General features: G+C 40.0%; 1 protein-coding gene across 1 annotated transcript in view; it reads left to right on the forward strand.

Annotated features, from left to right (window-relative positions):
• The window catches only part of Cngb3 (cyclic nucleotide gated channel subunit beta 3), a 178,026-nt gene that overhangs the window by 129,405 nt on the left and 28,627 nt on the right, over nucleotides 1–19,994 (forward strand). Inside the window, 1 exon segment of the mRNA XM_055603202.1 lies at nucleotides 18,173–18,256. Coding sequence (XP_055459177.1) covers nucleotides 18,173–18,256 — 84 coding nt within the window.

Genomic DNA, 19,994 nt, shown 5'->3' on the forward strand with positions numbered 1-19,994 from the left:
AAAGAAAGCTTAGGCAGTATCTCTACTTAGGGAGAAGTGAGCAATGTAGCCCTGCACTCCAAGCAAGGGTTCTTTACAGCACAGACTGAACTTAACCACTATGGACGATACACTTTGCTCCCCCACCAACCTTATCGTAGTAACTGATAGGCCAATGCATGTATCAGTCTGCCTTCTGTCGCTGAGACCAAATACCTGAGATGATCAACTTAAAAGAAGAAAAAGTTTATTTCTGTTTCTTGGTTTCAGTAGTGAGTGGTCATTTGACCCTTGTTGTTTTGGGCCTGTGTCAGTACAGCACAAGATGGTGGAAGAACTTGGGAAAGAGGATGGTAGCTAGAAAGCAGAGAGAAGAAGAGTGAGGAATGGGGTCTGAATATTGCCATCAAGGACACATCCTAAAGAATCTAATTTCCTCCTACTAGGCCCTAATTCCTAAATGGTCCAGCAACTTCCATCTCTCTGGAACACTACCATCTGGGGACCGGCTTTTAATCTGTGAGCCTTTAAATGCATTTCCAGTGGCAGTGGCAGCCATCTAGAAGCTTCATTAGTGAGAGCACTGAATCGATTTTTCCTCAGCGTTTTTCTCACTGAGACTTAGCGTATCAGTCACACATTTTTTCTATTTGATCAGTGCATACCTATAATCTCAGCACTGGTAAGGTAAAGGCATAAGGTGAAGGAGTTAAGGCCAGCTTCAGCTATATAGTAAGTAAATCTGAGGCTGACCAAATACACAAGACTCTGTCTCAAAAATAAATAAACAAGCAAATAAACAAATACCCAAAATATTATGCACTTGTCCCCTCTTAAAGCAGGTAGAAAAAAATTTAACTCGCAGATGTTTCTAAAACTTTGCTTCAATCTGAGTTAGTAGTTTGCTACTTTGACATTAAACTATTGGTTTTCAAATAGCTTAATGATGAATTGTCACATTATTTTTTTGTACTAAAATGACTCCTTGAAGATTCTTTGTTATTTCAAGCCCAAGAATGATTATTAAACTTATCAAGACTGACTCATTCCTGTTATATTGGCTAATTAATATTCACTCTTTTGTGATGGCTTGTTATTCTTATTTTTACTTCTTAAATGTATATATTTTTATCAGATTAAGTGAGGGAAATCACACTTTGCCTTGGCCATGAAATTACCAGAAATGGAATGAAATTTAATAAAAGTTCTGCCCTGCCATCTAGTGGCTAGCATTAAAATCTCATTCTTAAAACACCAACATGAGCCCCACTACCCAACAGAGAAAGCTTGAAAACCTTAAAAAACACCAAAATTGCAAGGTGAGTATCTACTACTTGTCAATCAAAGAAAACAAGATATTTTCTGATCATTGTTTCTCTGGAAAAAGTGCAGAACCCATCCCATACAGAATACTGTTCTGTGACATATGACTGACTGGCTTCCACAGTGGGAAAGATCAGGAGGAATCATTGGCACGTGAGTGACGAGTCAGGCCAGGGAGAGAATGGGAAAGGCAAAGTGACGCCTACACTTACACTCAGATCCCAGTAGCGGGGGCCAATCCAGACATGCTGTCCTGTGTTGCCTCACCAGGGCCCGAAATCTGAGTGTTACAGTAAGGTTGTGTAACACTGTCACAAATTTTGTTTCAGCAGCAGGAGTGTCAGTCCTGAGGTGCTGTTACTAGGCTTTTGTCAAAGCCTTTTTTATTGGATGTATTTATTTATTCACTTTACAACCTGTTCGAAGCCCCTCCCTCCTCTCTTTCTGGCCCCACCTCCCACCCTCTTCCCCCTTTCTCCCCTCCTCCTCCTCAGAAAAGCAACTCATCCCACCCCCACCCCACCCCCCACCCCAAAGCACCAACTAAAGAGCAGTAAGCTTTTAACTTAGATGAATCCCAGTCCTTCACACCCTGAGTAGTTTCTCTGAGTAAGGCAGCAGCCAGGCAGCAGGCACCTAACCTGCGCCCTTACTGTCTGCTCATTAGTATGTGTAAGGTGAGGAGATTCTAAGCAAAGGTAACATAAGGTCTGTGTGTGCTGTAGAGGTATAGTACTGTTGCTGAGAAGCAGAGCTGCTGCAATCACAAGGCAACGCTGACACTGCTGAAGGCAAGTTCTTTGCAGGACCCTGCTGAGACCTTCTCACTTGGACCATATAAAGTTCCTGGAAGAACATGTGCCTATATGCCTAAAATTATGACAGTTCTCAAAGAAACATGGTGGAGAAACCTTTTACTAGTGTTTGCAAACATTGAGTCTATGACTAGGTCTGATGATCTGTGAATTCCCTTTTTTAATGAGAACAAAGCATTTCCCTTTACAGTAAGCAAAACCAAGTTGGTAAAAGCAAGAAGACCATTGCTTATTTTTAAGAGTCAGATAAATTCACAGTGAATTATAAATCACTGATAATCTCTTAAGGTCTATTTCAAAGAAAACGCACAAAAAGGCGAGTGAGCCTAGAAATAGAAATAGATATGTCTCCAAAACGTGTCCCCTAAAAATTTAGGGGTACTAAAAATGAATTTTATCAACTTCACAATTGTGTTCCACGTTTGTAGATATTAAAAAATGAGTTATCTGGAACCAACACAAATCAGTTATGTTATGTTTTGAATAAAAATGGAACTTTCTGCAACTGAGTTCAGAATTCCAGAATCTTTACACAAATACACAATTTAATTTTTAGGCAGCACTAATTTCTCGTTGTCTATAATGAAACTACCTCTGCCCATTTCATTTCATTCAGCAACCCATATTCATTCAGGGTCTAGCCTGTCCAGGATAGCAGAGGCACATTGACTTTAGAGACCTCAGGAGGGGGTGCTTGCTGTGTGGGTGGCTTGCGAGAGAGATGAAGAGACTCTCTGAGCTTCCAAGCCTTCCTCTGAAACACAGCATTAATTCCTAGCCTCCTAGGGGAGTTGTCAGAGCTAAACAGACAAACAAAATAGTGACATTTCATACAATCATTATGTATTTCTGCAACAGCCCTGTTTACATTTCAGCAGCCACTCTCCCTCACTATTGATAGAAGAGGAGAAAATCCTGCATACTTGGTATTAATCTGTACACTGGGCAACTCAGGTCCTACAGACTGCCAGGGGTGGGTGTGCCACTATTTCTGAGAAAGGCGTCTCTTTGGGGTCTGAAGTGTGAGAATATGGCTCTGCAGCAGGCAGGCTGGTTCAGTTCCTCTGCTTTCTCCCATGAATCGTGGCATATCTGAACCACATCCTTCACTGGTGACCAGGTCAATGTGGAAAAGGGGCAGGTTGTCTTGAACTCTGCCCAGTAGGCATTGTTTGCCAGATTCAACCAGTACAGCCATGCTGGAAACCTTCTGCAATAACAGAAATGGGAAACCAAATCTGATAACTCAGTGTTGGGGTGAATGGTATAGCAGCAGCATTCATGATTCCATAATACCCACTGCTTTTTAGAGATGCTGCAGGGAGACCTAAGAGACGTTATTTGCCTGGCATGACAACAAAGAGATGACCGAGAGGACTGAAAGAAGCTCCAGGGGAGGTCAGGACGCCTATACTCCTTCCCTACGGGGCAGGGTATAGACAATGTCAGCCACAGAGAGGCTACCACTTTCTTGTACTGCCCCCCCAAAAAAGGGTTAAAAATAAAATTACCACATGTCCTTGTTAGCTTTTTGTCAGTTGACACAAGCTAGACTCACCTGAGAAGAGGGAACCTCACAATGCAGAAAACGCCTTCGACAGATTGGCATGGAGAAAAATCTATGGGGGATTTTCTTAACTAATGATTGATGGGTTCAGCCACCTGGGACCAGTGACATCCCTGGCATGGTGGTCTGAATAATAGTCCCCATAGGCTCATGAACTTGAATGCTTAGTCCTTAGGGAGGGGCATTATGTTAAAAGGATTAGAAGGTGTGGTCCTGTTGGAGAAAGTTCTCTCTCTCTTTCTCTCTCTCTCTTACAGGCACACGCACCAGGAGATTAGTTAGTCATGCTCCTCACTATGATGATAATGGAGTAAACGTCTCCAACTATAAGCAAGCCTCCAAATTAATTAATTTATTTTATATAGTTTCTTGGTCATGATGTCTCTTCATACCTGGGCAGGTGTTCCAGGGTAATGCAAGGAAGCAACTGCAGGGGGCGAGTCAGTATGCAGTGCTCCTCCATGATCAGTCCATGATCATGTTTCTCCTTCAGTCCCTGCTCTGGGTTCCTGCCCTGCTTGAGCTCTTCACTTGGCTTCCCCTAGTGATAGACTGTGCTTATAAACAATGTAAGCTAAATAATCTCTTTTCTTCCTCCCTTGCTTTTACTCATGGTCTTTATCACAGCAAAAGAACTCTACGGCATTCCACAGCAGAATTCTAATATCTGAATAATCCTAATTATTCAGAATTAGGATTCCGTTTCGAAACTTGGGTTTACCGAGAAGCACCTAATCCTTGTGATATTTAGAGTCAGGTGCACTGAACATTTGACTTAGAGAGGCCTTACCCCATTTGCTGGTCAACAACACACTGAAATAAACCCATGCAAAAACCCACTTCAGGGAAGGCGGAAATCGTAAAGTATTAAGTAGGTAAACAGTACCCAGAGATGCACAGAAGAAAAATCCCACTTAAAAAAAAGTTTTACGATTTTAAAGGCCACAGGAAACATGTTCTTGTTTCCTCTTTCCTCTAATTCCATGGAAACCATTCTGAGATTTTAGTGACATTTCTTACAGACTTTACAAACACACTAGTTCTAAACTGAAATTACCAATAAGTTAAAAACAAGAATGCACAAACTGTCAAGTGCCTATTTTGACCTCTGGGGGAGTAAATGTACATGTCTTGGATATATTATGTATGTACTTATTATTTCAAGAGATTTTTTAAATCTCTGGATAGTATTTTTTCAACCGTACAGCAAATCCCTATGCTACTGAAATTTTGGGTAGTTTGTCACTGGCAAGGAAAGGCAGCTGCTTTATGAATGCATAGGTAACCAACTTCCTACAAGCTACAAGTGCATGTCTAATTCGACTCACGATCATAGATAAAGATTTTGTAATGCTGCCAAATTTGTCAAATAACCTAAATAAAACTGAATTTGAGCAGGAAGGGAGAAAGAAAAAGAGAGAGAGAGAGTCACAGAACAGTGGCTCCTCTCTGAATTTCTTTTTTTTTTAATTTTTTATTAATTACACTTTATTCATTTTGTATCCCCCCATAAGCCCCTCCCTCCTCGCTGCCCGATCCCACCCTCCCTCCCCTTTCTGCATGCATGCCACTCCCCAGGTCTACTGATAGGGGAGGTTCTCCTCTTCTTTCTGATCTTAGTTTATCAGTTCTCATCAAAAGTGGCTGCATTGTCCTCTACTGTGGCCTGATAAGGCTGCTCCCCCCTCAGGGGGAAGTGATCAACGAGCAGGCCAATCAGATTATGTCAGAGGCAGTCCCTCTTCCCATTACTAGGTAACCCACTTGGACACTGAACTGCCATGGGCTACACCTGTGCAGGGGTTCCAGGTCATCTCCACGAATAGTCCTTGGTTGGAGTATGAGTCTCTGGGAAGTTCCCTGTGTTCAAATTATCTTGTTCTTTTGCTCTCCTTGTGGAGTTCCTGTCCCCTCCAGCTCTTACTATTTCCCACTTCTTACATAGAATTCCATTCACTCTGCCCATCAGTTGGCCATCAGGCTCAGCATCTGCTTTGACAGTCTATACTGCAGAAGCTTCCAGAGGCCCTCTGTGGCAGGTTTCAAGGTTGTTTCCTGTTTTCTTCTGGCTTTCAGAGGCCCTCTGTAGCAGGTTCCGAGGTTGTTTCCTATTTTCTTTTTCTTCTGATGTCCATCCTCTTTGCCTTTCAGGATGGGGATTGAACATTTTAGTTAGGGTCCTCTCTTTTGCTTAGTTTGTTTAGATGTACAGATTTTAGTGGGTTTATTCTGAATTTCTATGTTCTGGAAATATACTATCAAAGAAAGTCACTCAGAAAAAAAAAAGGGGGGGAAAAGGTTAATCCAAGATGCAATTCCTTCTAACCATAAAATAATGGAGTGGGTAAATGTGCATGTCACAAAGCCTAACGGCCTGAAGTTTCATCTCCAGAACACACGTGGCAGAACATTGAGCTGGCAAGTTGTTCTCTGATCTCCACACAACTGTGTGCACACACAGATAGATGATAGATAGGTAGGTAGGTACATAGATAGGTAGGTAGATAGATAGATAGATAGATAGATAGATAGATAGATAGATAGATGATAGATACATAGAGAGAAAAATAAATGCATGTGGAAAATAATTTATGTAGAAAAGAAGTGTAGTAGTTCTCAAACACATCAGAAATAGAATGACTTCACCAGGCATCATTTCCCTAAGCTGAAATTTAGATGGGCAGCATTGAACCCTAAGCCACAGCTGCCAGACCCAGGGTGCTTGACCATAAAACAGCCTCTCAGAGACAGCATTGCTTGGTTGGTAAAGCAAATGTCCTTAGCTTTCATGTTGCGTTTGCATGATCTAATTCGAGTTCTGTCCAAAAGTGCTCATAGAAGTCATATTTCAAATAGTCCAAATGTTCTTCCTGGGGAAAACCTAAGCAAGACCTTGAAAACTATTGGTGTCAGTGCTGTGTGCCTTCCTGCTGAGGAGAGTACTAATTGTCTGCTTATCTGTTTTAGGGCTTATCTCCTAGGTTGGTCTAACAGCTCTCCATTGATTTGTTCTCCTTTATTAGTGCTTTCTGTCAGTGAGCTCAGCTGATGGCTAGAGGAGAAATAGTGAAATGTATGTCTCAACAAAGAGAGAAAGTCTCACTTTTATTAACATTTTAAATAAGAATAGTTATTGGAGTCCCATCTGTTATCCTCACAGCCAGTCTCCCTTCTTCTTCCCAAGAAGATAAATATTTTAAGATATGTTTATAAAAATAATTTTTATAATTTTATTTATCATACACGAATCATAGATATATTGTTTTATATATTTATTTTTCATATTATAATAGTATATTTAATATATTCTCTATCTTGTTTTTGTGCAAACCATATTATTTGAATAACAATATATAAACATAGATATGGTTTAGCTCAACCCTTTTTTATACTCAAGCCTACAAATACATGACATTTTATCTGCATTACTTCATCCACATTGTGTTGGGGCCTTTCTAGTCAATAACAAAAACAACAGTCCCCGTTCATCAGCAGAGGAAATAGTCTGTGACCTGAAGCAGATACTTAAAAATGCTATAACTAATGCCTTTTCCAAGTTGTGTAAGTACTTGTTACACACAGCTGCTGCAAGTTTGACAGTTTGAAGTGCAACAGAAAACAAACTCCTGGGAAAACCACGTGTTTGTTTTCCCCTTTTCACATTTTTGTGGATAAAAAAAATTCATTCTTATCATAACGCCAAGAAAACTCAGTGATTATTATTTATTTATTCATTTATTTATTTATTTATTTATTTATTTATTTATTTATTTATTTATTTATTTCCTTGAGTAAGGACCTTTCCTCTGTTACTTAAAAGGATCATGTCATGGCTTTTTGTTGGAATAGCCAAGTTTCCAGTGCTGTTTGTCTTACATTTTGGAACTACAGTTAAGTAATATAAGAACCAAATAAGCATAACCATCAGCACAGCACAACAGTTATCTAAGATGGCTGCTCAGTGACTAATGTATCATGTATACACTGACAAGGCTGGAACAAAAGAATGATTCATATTCTGAGCAAAATACAGGTAGATAGCTCATGACTTCTGAATACTCAGAGCGATGCTCAACTTAAAACCAATGTTCATTTCTAGATTTCTTCGTTTGCTATTTTCACAGTAGACAATGACAGACCACAGCCAACTGTCATTCAGCAAGGCTGTATGGAAGGGGAGACTACTGTAGCGCACATTGTTGTGGTTACCTCAGGTTTAATGTTGGAGTATGTGTCCCTAGAGAGCAAGTACAAACGCTGATGGGCTCCCATGGAAGTGTCTGTGGATGTTCATTGTGTGTATTTCCTAAGATATGCCTTTATTCTGAAGGAAAGCCTAGTGCCTAGGTATCCAAGTAAAACCATACCCCTCTCTCATGGAAAACTTGACTGTATAGATACCCTTGCAACTCCATCTGTCCTGTGACTATTTTGTTGCTACCAATACCATACACAGAGAGAGACAGAGAGAGAGAGAGAGAGACAGAGAGAGAAACAGACAGACAGAAAGAGACAAAGACACACACAGAGACAAAGAGATACACACACATACCTGGAAAGAAGTTAGCTTGAGGTCTATTTATCGTATGAAGCATTGAGTAGGCAGCACAAAAAGATAACTTTTCCTATCACAGCAGGCCTGGAATATTCCAACATAGCTGAAGTATGCACACGCACACACACAAAAGAAAAGAAAATATTAAAACATCCTTTATGAACATTGTAGAGGTCCTTAAAGGAGAAATTAATATATCCATTAAAATAATAAAGGAAAACACAAACTATAAGAAAATAGGTAAAACTGTTCAAGACCCAAAAGTGGAAATAGAAGCAATAAAGTAAACACAAACTGAGAAAATTCTAGAAATAAAAAATTTAGGAACTTGAACAGGAATTACAGAGGCAAGCTTCACCAACAAAATACACAGCACTGAAGAAAGAATCTCATCCATTTAAGATATTATAGAGGAAACAGATACATTGCTCAAAGAAAATATTAAACCTAAAACACTCCTGGCATGAAACACTGGGAAACTTGAAAAGACCATAAATAAGAAGTATAAGTGTAGAGGAAGAATCCCAGCTCATAGGCCCAGAAAATGTTTTCAACAAAATCATAGAAGAAAATATTCCTAACACAAAGAAAGAGATCCTAATAAAGGAAAAGCATACAGAACACCAAATAAATTGGACCAAAAGACAAAGTCCTCCTACCACATAATAATCAAAACACTAAACATACAGAGCAAAGAAAGCATATTAAAACTTCAAGAGAAAAGGGCTAAGTAAAATACAAGGGCAGACCTATTAGAATTATTCCCAGCATCTCAATGGAGACTCTAAAAGCTAAAAAGACCTGGACAGATGTATTACACCAAATTGAAAAGCATAAAAGCATAATTTTCTCAATAGGACCACTTGCCAAAGTTAAATAAAGACCAGATGAACAATGTAAATAGACATATAACCCCCAGTGAACTAAAAGCAGTCAAAAAAAAAAAAAAAAAAAAAAGCCTAGGCCCAGGTGGTTTTGGTGAAAAATTCCACCAGAATTTCAAAGAGTTAACGGCAATACTCCATTGCCCAATTCCTTTTATGGGTATTGGTTACCCTGACACTCAAACCAGATAAAAGGAAGAAAGAAAGAAAGAAAGAAAGAAAGAAAGAAAGAAAGGAAGGAAGGAAGGAAGGAAGGAAGGAAGGAAGGAAGGAAGGAAGGAAGGAAGGAAGGAAGGGGAGAGAGAAAGAAAGAAAGAAAGAAAGAAAGAAAGAAAGAAAGAGAGAGAAAGAAAGAGAGAGAGAGAGAAAGAGAGAAAGAGAGAGAGAGAGAGAGAAAGAAAGAGAGAGAGAGAAAGAAAGAAAGACACTCCAAATTCCCTTTTGAACACTAAAATACTAAATGCAAAAATACTAATAAAATACTCACAAACTATATCCAAGAAGAAATCAAAAATATCATCACCATAACCAAGTAGGCTCTATCCCATAGATGCAGACAGGGGTCAATGCACAAAAATCAGTAAGTGTAATCTACCATATGAACAAGCAAAAAGAAAGATAAAACACGCGATCAAGGCCTTTGACAAATTCCAACAACGGTTCATGATAAAAGTCCTGAAGAAGTTAGAGGTATGAGCCACATACCTAACATAATAAAGGCAATATACAACAAGCCTATAGCCAACATCAAATTAAATAAGGAGAAAAATCGTAACAGTTCCACCACAATCAGAGAGAAGGCAGGGTGATCTACTCTCTCCATATCTACTCAATACAGTACTTGAAGTTTTAGCTAGAGCAAAAAGACAACTGAAGGAGACGAAGGGGATAAAAATTGGAAAGGACGAACGAACTCAAAGTATCATTATTCACAGATTATATGATAGTATACACAAGTGACCCTAAAAGTTCTACCAGGGAAATCCTACAACTAATAAACACTTTTAGCAAAGTGGTAAGATACAGTATTAACTTTAAAAAAATTCAGTAGCTGTTGGTGTTCTGTTCAGGAAGTTTTCTCCTGTGTCAATGAGTTCATGGTTCTTCCCCACTTTTTTTTTCTAACAGGTTTAGTGTGTCTGGTTTTATGTTGAGGTCTTTGATCCACTTGGACTTTAGTTTTGTGTAGAATGATAAATATGGATCTATTTGTATTTTTTCTACATGTAGACATCCTGTTAGACCAGCACCATTTGTTGAAGATGTTATCTTTTTTTTCCATCGTTTGGATTTAGTGTCTTTGTCAAAAATCAGGTATTCATATGTCTGTAGGTTTATTTCTGGTACAGATCAGGGATGGAGATACCTCCAGATGATCTTTTGTTTTGTTTATTGTTTTAGCGATTCTGGGTTTCTTGTTATTCCACATGAAGTTGAGAATTCTTCTTTCAAAGTCTGTAAAGAATTATGTTGGTAATTTGATGGGAATTGCATTGAATCTGTAGAGTACTTTCTGAACAGAAAACCCACAGTACAGGCTCTAAGATCAACAATCAATAAATGGGACCTCATGAAACTGAAAAGCTTCTGTAAAGCAAAGGACACTGTTGTCAGAACAAAACAACAGCCTACGGACTGGGAACGGATCTTCACCAACCCTAGATCTGACAGAGGGCTAACATCCAGAATATATAAAGACCTCAAGAAGTTAAAAAGCAACAAATCAAGTATTCCAATTTAAAAAAATGGAGTACAGAGCTAAACAGAGAATTCTCAATAGAGGAATTATCAAATGGCAGAGAAACACTTAAAGAAATGATCAACATCTTTAGTTATCAGGGAAATGCAAATCAAAACAACCCTGTGATTTCATCTCACACCTATCAGAATGGCTAAGATCAAAAACTCAAGTGACAACACATGCTGGAGAGAATGTGGAGAAAGGGAAACCTTCCTCCATTGCTGCTGGGAATGTAAATTTGTACATCCATTTTGGAAATCGATCTAGTTCTTTCTCAGAAAATTAGGAATAGTGCTACCTCAAGATCCAGCTACACCACTCCTAGGCACAATCCAAAATATGCTCAAATATACAACAAGGATATTTGCTCAGTCATGTTCATAGCAGCTTTTTTTTTTGTAATAGCCATAATCTAGAAACAACCCAAATATCCCTCAACTGAGGAATGAATACAGAAATTGTGGTACATTTACACAATGGAATACTACTCAGCTTTTAAAAATAAGGAAATCATGGAATTTGCAGGCAAATGGTAGGAACTAGAAAACATCACCCTTAGTGAGGTATCCCGGAAGCAGAAAGACACACATGGTATATACTCATTTATAATTGGATATTAGACATATAATATAGAATAATAATACTAAAATCTATACACCCAAAGAAGCTAGGCAAGAAGGAGGATCCTGGGTAAGAGGATCAATCCTCTCTCAGAATGGTAAACAGTATGGACATTGGAAGAGGGAGAAAACAGGTAACAGGACAGAAGTCTACCACAGAGGGCTGTTGAAAGACTCTACCCAGCAAGGTATCAAAGCAGATGCTGAGACTCATAGTCAAACTTTGGGCAGAGTGCAGGGAATCTTATGAAAGAAGGGGGAGATAGAAAGACCTAGAGCAGACAGGAACTTCACAAGGAGAGCAACAGAACCAAAAAATTTGGGCACAGTGGTCTTCTCTGAGACTGACACTCCTATCAAGGGCCATCCATGGAGATAACCTAAAACCCCTGCACAGATGTAGCCCATGGCAGTTCAGTATTCAAGTGGGTTTCCTAGTAAGGAGAACAGGGGCTGTCTTTGACATGAACTCAGTGGCTGGCTCTCTGATCACCTCCTCCTGAGGGGTGGGCAGCTTTACCAGGCCACAGAGGAAAACAATACAGCCAGTCCTGATGAGACCTGATAGGCTAGGGTCAGATGGAAGGGGATGAGAACCTCCAATCAGTGGATTGGGGAAGGAGCATAAGAGGATAAGAGAGAGGGAGGGAAGGCACGATTGCAAGGCAATGAGGGAGGGGGCTACAGCTGTGATACAAATTGAATAAACTGTAATAAATAAATAAAAATTCAGTAGCCCTTCTATACATAAATTATAAACAGACTGAAAAAGAAGTCAGGAAACAACACCTTTCAAAATAGCCTCAAGTAATATAAAACATCTTGGGGTAACTCTAACCAAGCAAGTGAAACACTTGTATAAAGTCCTGCTTCTGGTGTCTATCGCATTTGACAGGGAACAGGACAGGAGCCTACCACAGAGGGCCTCTGAAAGACTCTACTGATTGAGGTATCAAAGCAGAGGCTGAGACTCATAGCCAAACTTTGGCAGAGTGCAGGGAATCTTAGGAAAGAAGACGGGATATACTAAGACCTGAAGGGGACAGGAACTCCAAAAGGAGACCAACAGAAACATAAAAACTGAGCCCTAGGGCCCCTGAAGAGAATGATTCTCCAACCAAAGACAATGCATGAAGAGGACTGAGCCTTGGGGCCCCGGAAGAGAATGATTCCCCAACCAAAGACAATGCATGAAGAGGACCTAAAATCCCAGTTCAGATGTAGCCCATAGACTTGCTCTCCAAGTGGGGTCCCTAGTAAGGGGAGCAGGGACTTTTTCTGCTATGAACCCAGTGGCAGGCTCTCTTATCACCACCCCCCAGGGGGGTACAGCCTTGCCAGGCCACAGAGGAAGACAATACAACCAGTTCTGATGAGATCTCATAGGCTAGGGTCAAATAGAAGGGGAGGAGGACCTCCCCTATCAGTGGACTAGGGGAGGGGCATCGGAAGAGAAGAGGGAGAAAGGGTGGGTTTGGGAGGAGATGAGGGAGGGGGCCACAGCTGGGATACAAATTGAATAAATTGTAATAAATGATAATAAATAAATAAATAAATAAATAAATAAATAAATAAATAAATAAATAAATAAAATTTCAAGTCATTGAAGAAAACAATTGAAGAAGATATCAGAAGATGGAAAATTTTCCATTCTCATGGATTGATAGAATTAGCACAGTAAAAAATGCCCATCCTATTAAAGCAATCTACAAATTCAATATAATCCCATCAAAATTTCAACACAATTCTTTACAGACAATTGAAAGGACGATTCTCTACTTCATATATAAAAACAAAAATCTAAGAATAGAAAAAAAAATCTCAACAATAAAAAACTGCTGGAAATACCACCATCCCCGACTTCAAGTTTTAGTGCAGAATTATGGTAATAAAAAACAAATGTAAATGTTTTTATTACCTCAGATGTGGGATGAGAGACATACCTCTGCAAATATTCAGCTTGGGCTGAGCCCAGAGCATTTCTTTCTCTGTTCTAGCTATCCCTAGGCCTAAGCCTAGAAGCTTCTAGCTTCTGTACAATCTAGTCTTCTGCAAAGCTGGACCTTGAAGACTTTAACTTCCAGCCTCTATCAGCTAACCTAAATCTAGAATGTTCCAGCCTCCCGGATTTACTGCTGAATAAGCTCATCCTTCTTAGTTCTTTCTGGACTCTGGCTGGTTGGGTCAACTCAACTGTTCTGGTTCAAAATTCCTATCCAAACTGACTAATTCAAACTGGCTTCTCTCAGCTTCTGACTGAATTACTGTGCTTGAAAAAACCTGACTCTGAATTCCCCAAACTGAACTTCACTGACTGCATGAACTGAACAGAACTCAACTGCATTCACCTGAACTGTACCCAACTCAACCCTCTCTTCTCCTTGCACTGCTGTTAATGTAACCTCTCTTTCCTATCTGTTCTCATGAGAGTTGGGCATATCCTATCTCTGACTCATTCTGGCATATCTTTTTCTGAGTCATCACTTTATCTGCTCCTCAATTATATGTCATCATTTGGGATTAAAGGTGTGTGTTAAAGGTGTGACTGTATTCCAGCCAGAGTGATTAAAGGTGTGTACTAAGGATATATGTGTATACATATTTCAAGCGGATCACAGACCTAGGACTTTGGATGCAATTCCTTGACAGTGTAGCCATGTTGACGGATTAAAACTTCACTATGACCACATGTATTGGTATAAAAAAGCAGACACATGATTAATGGAATAGAGTTGAAGACCCAGACATAAATTTATACCCACCGGACACCTGATTTTTTTATCAAGAAGCCAGAAAATACATACTGGGGGAGAAAAGACAGCATCTTCAACAAATGGTGCTTGTCAAATTGAATGTCTGCATATAGAAGAAGGCAAATAGAACCATATTGACCACCCTCCACAAAATTCAATTCAAAGTGGATCAAAGACCTCAACATAAATCCAGATACACTGAACCTGACAGAAGAGATAGTGAGGAATAAAGATGAACACATTGACACAGGAAATAACTTTCTGAACAGAACTCTGGTAGCACAGGCACAAAGAACAATAATTAATGAATTGGGCCTCATGAAACTTGAAAGGTTCTTTAAGGCAAAGGATACCATTAATCAGAAAGATATCAGGCTAAAATTTGGGGGAAATTTACCTACTACACATCTGATAGAGGACTAATATATAAAACATATAAAGAACTCAAAAAACTAGACATCAAAAAACAAAATAATCAAATTAAAATGGGGAAGAGTTGCAAACAGAGAATTCTCAACAGAGGAATCTCAAAGGGCTTAGAAACACTTGAAAAACTGTTCAATGTCCTTAGCTATCAGGGAAATACAAGTAAAAACTACTTGAAGATTCCGTCTTTTAGCTAACAAAATGGTGAAGATCAATAACACAAGTCACAGCTCATGCTGACAAGGTTGTGGAGTAAGGGGAACATACATTCATTGCTGGTGGGAGTGCTAACTTGTACAGCCGCTATGGTAATGAACATGGTGATTCCTCAGAAAATTTGCACTCAATTTATCTCAAGATTCAGGTATACCACTCTCGGGCATATACCCAAAGGACACTCCATCTTACCTGACAAGGACACTTGCTCAGTCATAACCATTGTGACTTTATTCATAATAACCAGAAATTTAAAATGACCTAGATATCTTTCAAAAGAAGAATGAATAAAGAAAAAGTAGCATTATGTAGCTGCTTTAAAAAATTACTTCATGAAATTTCCAGACAAATGGATGGAACTAGGAAAAAAAAAACATCCTGAGTGAGGTAAAACAGACACAGAAAGATAGATATCATAGGTCTTCACTTACAAGTGAACATTATAAACCATTAAGTAAATGATACTTAAGCTACAATCTGTAGCTGCAGAGAGGATAGGGAAATAGGAGGAGTCTCGGAGGCCTTATGATCTCCCTGGGAAGAGGAACTAGAATAGATCTTATATGTGGACTGGGGAGGGGTGGAGTTGGGATCAGGAGAGATCAGTGGCAGAGAGATAGAATGGAGGGATGGAGTGCAGGGTCATTTGGGGGACGCTGTGGAAACCTAGCACAGTAGAAACTTGCTAGAATCTATGAATGTGTTCCTAACGAGGACTCCTGGAAATAAGGGAGACAGTGTCTCACCAGCCTCCTCATACGGTCAGGCAAGTAGAGAGACTTGGTTCTGTTCAACTGGGTTGTTGGCCAAAGGGAGCCCATAAAAACCCCAAACAACCCAGGCTGATGTTAAGACAAAGGATTGTTCTCCATAAACTGACATCAGGGCCCCATTGCCAAAGACAACATCCATATCCCTCACTGAACATGGAGAAGTTGATTTAGTTCCTGCATGGAACCTTCATCCCTAGGTTCTAGTATCTTTGGTGTGGGAAGATACTCTGCAGGCTACTGAAAGAGAAACATGGACACCAGCTCAGCAACAAAATCTTTACCCTACAACCTGTCCTGCCTGCAAAATATACTAGAGCAATGTTGACACAGAAATTGTGGGAATTGGCAACCAATGTCTGATTATGTCTGATTTGACTTAAGGTCCACTCCACGAGAAAGAGCCCATATCCGACAAACCTTGGGTAACCAAAAACTAAAGACTAGATACCCAGAGACGAAAGAAAGAAAGAAAGAAAGAAAGAAAGAAAGAAAGAAAGAAAGAAAGAAAGAAAGAAAGAAAGAAAGAGAGAGAAAGAAAGAAAAGAAAAGAAAGAGATAGAGAGAGAGGAAGGAAGGAAGGAAGGAAGGAAGGAAGGAAGGAAGGAAGGAAGGAAGGAAGGAAGGAAAGAAGGAAGGAAGGAAGGAAGGAAGGAAGGAAGGGAGGGAGGAAGGGAGGGAGGGAAAAAGAGAGAGAGAGAAAGAAAGAAATAGAGACAAAAAGAGAAAGAAAGAGAGAAAGAAATAACAGAGAAATGAAGAGAGAACAAAGAAATGAAGAAAGAACAAAGAAATGAAGTAAAGAATCAATAAAATGATTCTTAATGATATTCTGTTATACTCATAGATCAGTGCCTTATCCAGTCATCACAGAAAGGCTTCCTCCAGCAGCAAAGGGGATCAGATGCAAAGACCCACAGCTGGACAGTACCTAGAGCAATAGCATAAAGTGGAGGTCTGAATCAAATTCCTCAGGGAATCCTGTGGAATTGGTGGAAAGTTTGTAAGAGTCAGGGGAGCTAAAGGACACCAGGAGAACAAGGCCCTCTGAATCAACTAAGCAAGGGACATTTGAGCTCACAGAAACTGAAGCAGCAACCACAGGGCCTACAACTATTAGCTCAGTACTTGTATCAGACTCCTGACTGAGAACAAGTGGGTCTCTGACTTTTGTGTGTGCTCTTAGGACTTTTCTTCTCCTGTTGGGTTGCAGTGTCCAACTTTAATAATGATAGTTTTTCCTTTTCCTTTCCCTTATTGTATTTTATTTTGTCATGTTTGGTGTTCTCTCTTAAAACCTGTTCTTTTCTAATGAGAGAAAGAAAGGAGCAGATGAAGGAGGGAGAGGAGGTGGGGAAGAACTGTGAGGGATAGAGGGAGGGGGAAGTATAATAATACATTGTATGAAAAGATTCTTTTGTAATTTAATTTTTATTTTATTAATTACACTTTATTCCCAAATAAGATTTCCCCCCCCCATAAGCCCCTTCCTCCTCCCCTCCCAATCCCACCCTTCCTCCCCCTTCTTCACGCATGCCCCTCCCCAAGTCCACTGATAGGGGAGGTCCTCCTCTCCTTCCTTCTGATCTTAGTCTATCAGATCACATCAGAAGTGGCTGCATTGTCATCTTCTGTGGCCTGGTAAGACTGCTCTCCCCTCAGGGGGAGATGATCAAAGAGCAGGCCAATCAGATTGTGTCGGAGGCAGTCCCTCTTCCCATTACTATGTAACCCACTTAGACACTAAACGCTCAATCCCCATCCCGAAAGGCAAAGAGGATGGACATCAGAAGAAGAAGAAAGCAGGAAACAACCTAGGAACCTGCCACAGAGGGCCTCTGAAAGACTCTGCCCTGCAGAAAAAAAGATTCTTAGAATCTATCTCCAATGAAAAAAATAGTCCCAATTCATAGAGGCTAGAGAGCTTAGTTGGGTTAGGCATGTAGGTTGTATTTATAGTCATCCAATAGGCAAGAAGTCACCAAAAGGTAGCTATGTGAAGCACATAATCCCACCCACCTCTTTAAGTATTTTCCTACCTTTTAGAAGATTATACTTATGTTGGAAATGAAATACATATATAAGTTTAAAGTATGAAATAATATAAAAATTACTAAATAATGTTTTACAAAAGAAAGCTGTTTAGCAAATACTGTAAATTATGTTAAACCAAACAGGCCATGGGCATAATCATTAATAACTTTCATTAGTAAAACACCATGTAAATTTTTATGAGTACTTGTTTTATAACCATTTTATAGTTTAGAAGATTAGAGCATGAATGAATAATAATAAGTAGTAACGACAAGATTTACTGTAACTACTTCTTTATCAAGTTATAAGCTCATGATATGGCTATCTTCCTTCCTAGAGAGTTTAGGTCAAGGCAAGTCATATCCGTTGTAAGACAGTATTTGTAGATGATGACAGCTGTCTGTTAACTATTTATTTTTATTGCTTTTAAAATAATTTACAATGTTTGCCTTTAGCTATGTCTGTAAAATTATTGTTCTCCTTATCTAGGGCTGTGACACACAGATGATTTATGACCTGCTGCTAAGACTGAAATCCACTATTTATTTACCTGGTGACTTTGTCTGCAAAAGGGTAAGTGCATACTATTTTCAAATGCACAGTTAATAATGCACTGGAAGAATCAGGACACAGGTCATGATGTATTTAAATAAAATCTGTCCAGAGTGACTACCATATTATAAAACACACTATGATACATACTTAATTCTACAAAACAACAATCTATGTTTGGTGTTCAAAATGGAAAAAGATAATACAGGTTCAATTGCATAGGGTATAGAATAGATATGTAGGTGGTCCAAAAAGTTCTTTGTGTAAATGCAAATTACCAATAAGAATACACCATCAAATTTAAATATTTTAAGTGAAGGATAAAATGTAGAATTGATAGGTCTTGCTTTTTCTATGTCATCAACATGCTATCTGTTACTTCTTTTTGTGTACATAGTTAATAGATAATCAATCACAAATTTTTAAATCTTCATTGTGAATTTAATGACTACAAAAGTATTACTTTTATTATTTTTTAAAAAAGAAAACATATAAACCACAAACAAGGAAATTTTACCATGAAGAAATAAGAACTATTCATATATTGTGCCTGTCTTCTTATACAGATTGATGGGTCTCATGATGTAGCCCTGGCTGGCCTGGAACCCAGGCTGCCCTGCAACTCATAGAGATTTGCCTCTCAGGTGTTGAGATTAAGGTGTGTGTCACCACACCAGACTCTCAAACATGATTAAGAATATTTCTATAAGCCCAGCTTTTAGGAGGATCACAAAGTCAAGGTCAGCAGGAGCTACATAAGGAAGTAGTTCTAGGGCACCTAATTTACACAGTAAATTCTTGAAAGAGAGAGAATGATATCTTGAATATTATATCTAAAGAAATTAACTCAATGATGAAGCTAATAATAAAAATTTAAAAATAGAACATAAAATTATGTGTACATGTGATGTTAAAGTAGAAGTAAAATGACTAGGAGAGGAGGCGGGGCAAGATGGCAGCACCGGGAGGACTCTCATTCTGAGGAGCAGCACAGCAGGATTGGCACAGTGACCAGCAATCAGAACTCGCGGCCATAAAACACAAGTGGTTGTGTTTCACAGGTGAGAGGATACCCCATGGTGGGGGATTCGATCAGCTTTAACTCACCCGGCTAAACCACGGAAGAGATCCCCGTTCCGCCAGGCGCTTGGTCGCCAGCCCAGAGCTACACGCCAGTGCGATCTGGTCACGGTCCCAGACTGAACTGTGGGCCCACAACACCATAGACTGGATTTCCCAGTCGAGAGATAACCCCACGGAGCAGGAAACAATTGGGACAGACCCCAGGTTGCCCAGACATCCCCTGGAAAAGACTCGGGTTCCGCGGGTGCCCCAGGAGCCAGCCCGGACCCAGAGCCTGGAGGGACAAAGGCGCCTGCACAGAGCCCTGCCTGCGCGCGTGATTCGCCGCCTCAGATAGAACTGTGGGCACCAGGGCACCAAGGCACCAGACTGCGTGTCTCTGGCAGGAGGAAACCCCCAGCGGAGGGGGTCAGCAGCTCTAACGCTTAGGACACCCAGCACCAAAACACTTCCTGGACTCACGCAGACTCTAGTGCAGGCAGAAGCTCTGTGCTCTGCCGCCATTGTTGCGTTCCCCTGGGGCACTGGGACACACAGCTGCATCCTCGGACCTGCAGGAGCCGAAGAGCCATTACAGCAGCCCTCAGATACTGTGCCAGGGATCGGCCAGTTGTCCCTGGCTGGACTGCCAAAACTGTAGGAATCCCTGATCCTTCAGGGGGGCTGCACCCACAGC

Source organism: Psammomys obesus, unplaced genomic scaffold (genome assembly GCF_907164565.1).
Source record: "Psammomys obesus unplaced genomic scaffold, mPsaObe1.curated_primary_1811, whole genome shotgun sequence".
Classification (NCBI taxonomy): Eukaryota; Metazoa; Chordata; class Mammalia; order Rodentia; family Muridae; genus Psammomys; species Psammomys obesus.